At 40.6% G+C, this 4,664-nt stretch overlaps 2 protein-coding genes across 2 annotated transcripts; both read right to left on the bottom strand.

Moving 5' to 3' along the window:
- Positions 1–635: 635 nt before the first annotated feature.
- On the bottom strand, positions 636–1,817 carry LOC120103944 (sister chromatid cohesion protein SCC2-like). The gene is made up of 2 exons (XM_039131016.1): positions 1,483–1,817; positions 636–1,061 (listed from the first exon to the last, which is right to left on the bottom strand). Exons 1-2 carry the CDS (start codon positions 1,570–1,572, stop codon positions 852–854), a joined length of 300 nt encoding a protein of 99 aa, XP_038986944.1. The 5' UTR covers positions 1,573–1,817; the 3' UTR covers positions 636–851.
- A 544-nt stretch (positions 1,818–2,361) lies between these two features.
- LOC120112200 (UDP-glycosyltransferase 43-like) lies at positions 2,362–3,318 on the bottom strand (the record flags this gene model as incomplete). The annotated part of the gene is made up of 1 exon (XM_039131017.1): positions 2,362–3,318. A coding segment is annotated over one exon (606 nt), but the record flags the coding sequence as incomplete, so codon positions are not given.
- Between the last annotated feature and the right edge of the window lie 1,346 nt (positions 3,319–4,664).

Genomic DNA, 4,664 nt, shown 5'->3' with positions numbered 1-4,664 from the left:
TTGATTTAATTCTTCTTGCATAGCATTTATCCAATTTACGTCTTTTTCAGCTTCTTCATAATTCTTAGATTCTATTTGTGAAACAAAAGCAAGATAGTCATTTATATTTCTAAGAGAGGATCGAGTTCTTACCCCTTGAGATGGATCACCAATGATTAAGTCTTTAGGATGCCCATGTACGTACCTCCATCCACTACAAGAAAACTCATCTTTCCCGACGCTTTTTATAATCTTTACCGACGCTTATAAGCGTCGGCTAAAGTTTCCGCAACGCAAACAGAAGCGTCGCAAAAGCGTTGGCGATACCGAAGTGGCAAAAGTTTTTGCCGACGCTAAGAGAAAGCGTCGGCAAAAATAGGGCTTTCCCGACGCTACAAAAGCGTCGGCAAAAACGACATTCGCCGACGCTTTAAAGCGTCAGGAAAGCCCAAAGGATGTCCAGTTCTGGATTTTCGCCGACGCTTTAAAGCGTCGGTAAATATCGTTTTTGCCGACGCTTTTGTAGCATCGGCATAGGCCTTTAGTTTACCGACGCTTTAAAGCGTCGGCGTAGGCGTGCCACAACTTTTATTTACCAACGCTTTAAAGCGTCGGGATTGCTATTGTTTTTAAAAAAATAAAAATACGAATGTAAATTATAAAAACACATTATAACAATATAAACCTATATTACATTTACATTGACACAAACATTCAAATCATTCAAAATATTTAAATTGTCATATAATCAAACTACTTTGTCACTACTATTGAACAATTCCCGCACCAATCCTTCCCTCTCACTATAATCATATAATGTACAGTAATGTTGCACAAGTTATAATTACAATTGTTGTTGTCTGGTAACCCTGCTACCATTGCTCTTTTTGGTTTCTAAAATCGAGCCTTCGTGGCCCTCCCATACAGTCATCGTCATCATCTTCTCCATCCTCATCATCTTCACCTTTATCCCATGGGGCTTTTCCACCTCTCAAACTTTTTGGAGTAGGTCGTTTCCTCTTGACATTAGCTGTGCACGTAGCATAATCCATAGCATCTTCCCTAAACAACCTCTTGAACTCCTGCATTACAATATCATATTATGAATTAGTGCAATATGGAAATTTTATATTGTCAGGGGCACGAGAAAATGCTAAACACTAATAGGATGATAGATTTTAACCTCTAAAACAGTCAATAATAGGGCTATGGTTGGGAAGTAAAGGGAAATACAACATGAAATGTTTTCAGCCAAGTGTTGCTCTATAGTTATATGATTCATTAGCCAATAAAATGGAAGCATATTTACTTTGATGTGAAGTTAAAGGCTGACCAAATTGCTGATAGATGTATGTCCGACAAAACAGGTTTTCAACATAAGATAGGAGAAACGACAACCAAATGTCCAGAAGATCCAAACACTTCATGGTGAAAAATGTGAGATTATATTAGCAGTGCAGAAACACGGTGTAAATTAAGAAATCTAAAGTTTCAGTGGCAAACCTGGTATTTTTGAACCATATCTTCATAGGAAGTAGGCAAAATGATAGGAGCACCATGGATGTTGAAGGGAATATTTTGCTTAGATAGCATCTCTCCAGGCTTTGGATTCCTTTAGGCAAAATGCCTAATTTGGAAAGAAATGTAGATTTCATTAACTGGCTTGAGATAATTAAATGTACATGCACTGCAGCAAAGAACAGGCAAGAAATGACTACTAAGTTAAGAAAGAACAGACGTGGCACTAGGCATCATTTAAACCATACACAATGTTTAAATATCTTTTAAGCTTTAGAAGGAGTTGCAGAGCTAAAACGCTCAGGGCAATCAGCCTGAAAAGCAAACAAAACGTCAAAAACCACTAGAAAACCATATATGTAAATTAATTTATTTACTTGTTTCTCTTCTAGAGAACTCTCTGATGGAATGGCTGATGCCCTTTTATGAACTCCAGCACCTTGCTCCGAGCTGCTTGAGTGTGAGTATTTTGGATTTGAATATGCTGAACCATGACTTTTAATTGATGGAGGGAGAGCAGTCATTTCTGGTGTTCCTCTTCGTTTACTGGGGAACAAAAAGGAAATATAGTCTCAGTACTAGAGGAGGAAATATAGTCCAGTCAACTAAAGCTATACCGGCTTGGGGGCACTCTAAAATATAGAACTTCATATTTCGAATCAATAAATCCTTGCATTCAAAAAACAGATCCCCAATTTTCTAAGTTTTTTCATAACAGCAAAAGCGTGCGATCACACTGACCATGTGAATTTAGCATGAACAAATGACCCCCTCCCATATTCAAGCATAGAGACAAAACATTAACGCGGTCCTGCAATAATACTTATGTGTGTCTATATATATATAATATATATACTTCTAACAGTGGGTTGGCCATGTAAATTAGCAAAAAATGAAGTTTGTACGGACTGTAAATGTTTTGAGACTAGAGTTGATCATGGCCAGATTTGGACACAAAAAATACTAAAATTAATTTTGATCTAAAATCTGACTAAAAGTATTTGAGACCTGGCCTTAAAATGCATGCGACCCTTGAACTCAGCGATAGATGCAAAATGCATTTAAAGACAGGTTGAACTAAAATTGTAATCCACTAGCCTCGCATGCCAGCCATAGCCATTAACCTACACGGTAAGCTAATAATTCAACAGGTCATGCATTTCACCAGGCAAGGGAGTGCTCAAAAGGAAAAAAGTACAACATCTTCATACCAGATTAATATTTGTTTGAAGCCCCTCCTTTGCTCATGTCCTCAGCTAGTTGCTCCAAATAATTATACGACGACCCATCTTTCCCTATGGCATTCTTGATTGCCAGTCTGATCTCTTCAGCCTTCGCCCTCACTTTCTTCCCGTCCTCAGAGTCCCCCATCAAACACCTAACTCCCCTTTCCAACTCCTCGGCCCCAACGTATCCCCCTCCCCTTCTGTCCACCTTGAGCTGCACAGCCACCCCAAGCATCCTCTCCATCTCAAAAGCATTCAGGTGCTGCTCCGCATACAGCGGCCATCCAAGCATCGGCACCCCGAACCACAAGCTCTCCAGGGTCGAGTTCCACCCGCAATGCGTCACGAATCCCCCGACCGCCTCGTGAGCTAATATCTCCTTCTGCGGCACCCAACTTGGCCACACCAATCCCCTTTCTCCGGTCCTCTCCAAGAAACCCTCCGGCAATACTTCCCCCAAATTTGCATCGACTGGGTGCCAGAATTTCCCCGTCGAAGGTGTCCGGAGACACAACAAGAACCGGTACCCAAATCCCAGACAAAAACTATCGAAATAATTACTAGGTGACGATGAGAAAGAGGGAACCCAAACCCTAATTCGAGATCACAAAGGATAAGAAAAAAGAAAGTAAATCTTGAGCAAAGATGATGATGGAATCGAAATCACTGAAACAAGAACCGGATTTCTTACCTCTCTGGCTCTGTCATTTCTGCTACTCTCCTGCTTCTTGTGACCTTGTTTCTCCTTCTGTGAGCCTCTCCTACGGTTTCTTCTTCTTGGATCTTCTAGGGCTCCGCTCCGGTCTTTTTCGATTCCTTATCGGCTGAGATATTTCCTCCTCCTTTTCTCTTTATCCGTTCTTCAGAAGGTGGTTTGAGTTCCCACCGACCATAGAATGCTTATGACCGAGAGGGTGCCCCTCTTTGCTTGCAGGGGCGAACGACGGGCGCACCAAACACAGAGGGTGACGTGGGCTGCGTCGTGGCATTTCGTCGCCGGAGAGGAGGAACGAGGAGACGAGCTAGGGCTTGAGATCGGGATGCAGAATGAGAAGGAAGAACGGCCCGCTTGTTTTTTGTTGTGAATTTGAGTTCTGACGACGCTTTTTTGTCGTCTTAGGCCATAATCTACCACGACGCTAATTAGCGTCGTCTATGGCCGACGCTTTTAGAAAGCGTCGGCATATGTTGGGGTTGGACGGAAAATCGCCGACGCTTGTAAAAAGCGTCGGCAGAAAAGGGTCGGTAAAACCCCATTTTTTTGTAGTGATCCCTTTTGCAAGTCTTGAGAGTGTGGTGGTACATGATCATCCTCTTTATCTTGATTTGGTACGTCATTAAAACTCAATTTTTCCAACTCAAGAATTCCTGCATTATCATCAGAATTATTTTTTCTTCTAGGAGACTCGCTATCAGACTCATCAAAAATGATATGAATTGACTCTTCAACTACAAGTGTTCTTTTGTTGAATACTCTGTATTTCCTGCTAGATGTAGAGTATCCTAAAAAGATACCTTCATCTGACTTGGCATCAAATTTACTTAGATCCTCCTTGCCATTGTTTAAAATGAAACATCTACATCCAAATACTCTAAGATATTTAGCAGTTGGCTTCCTATTCTTCCAAAGTTCATAAGGAGTTTTCTTGGTTATAGGTCTTATTAAAACACGATTTAAAATATGGCAAGCAGTACTTACAGCTTCAGCCCAAAAGTACTTTGGAAGATTTGACTCACACAACATCGTGCGTGCCATTTCTGCCAAGCTATTTTTTCTTTCAACAATCCCATTTTGTTGAGGCATTCTAGGTACTGAAAATTGATGGGAGATACCATTTTCATTACAAAATTCTTCAAAGTGTTGATTTTCAAATTCAGTTCTATGATCACTTCGAATTACAATTAAGGTGAGCTTCTTTTCAGTTATGATATTTTTATAAT

Source organism: Phoenix dactylifera, chromosome 10 (genome assembly GCF_009389715.1).
Source record: "Phoenix dactylifera cultivar Barhee BC4 chromosome 10, palm_55x_up_171113_PBpolish2nd_filt_p, whole genome shotgun sequence".
Classification (NCBI taxonomy): domain Eukaryota; kingdom Viridiplantae; phylum Streptophyta; class Magnoliopsida; order Arecales; family Arecaceae; genus Phoenix; species Phoenix dactylifera.
The sequence above is the reverse complement of the archived record's forward strand: the minus strand, read 5'-3'. Positions and strand labels throughout refer to the sequence as shown.

Bases quoted from the DNA above. Each gene is read 5' to 3' on its own strand.
- LOC120103944 (XM_039131016.1), bottom strand. From the start codon at position 1,572: ATGCTATCTAAGCAAAATATTCCCTTCAACATCCATGGTGCTCCTATC. The intron at 1,062-1,482 runs GTTTGCCACTGA...ATTGTAATGCAG, and splicing joins ATATGGTTCAAAAATACCAG to GAGTTCAAGAGGTTGTTTAG.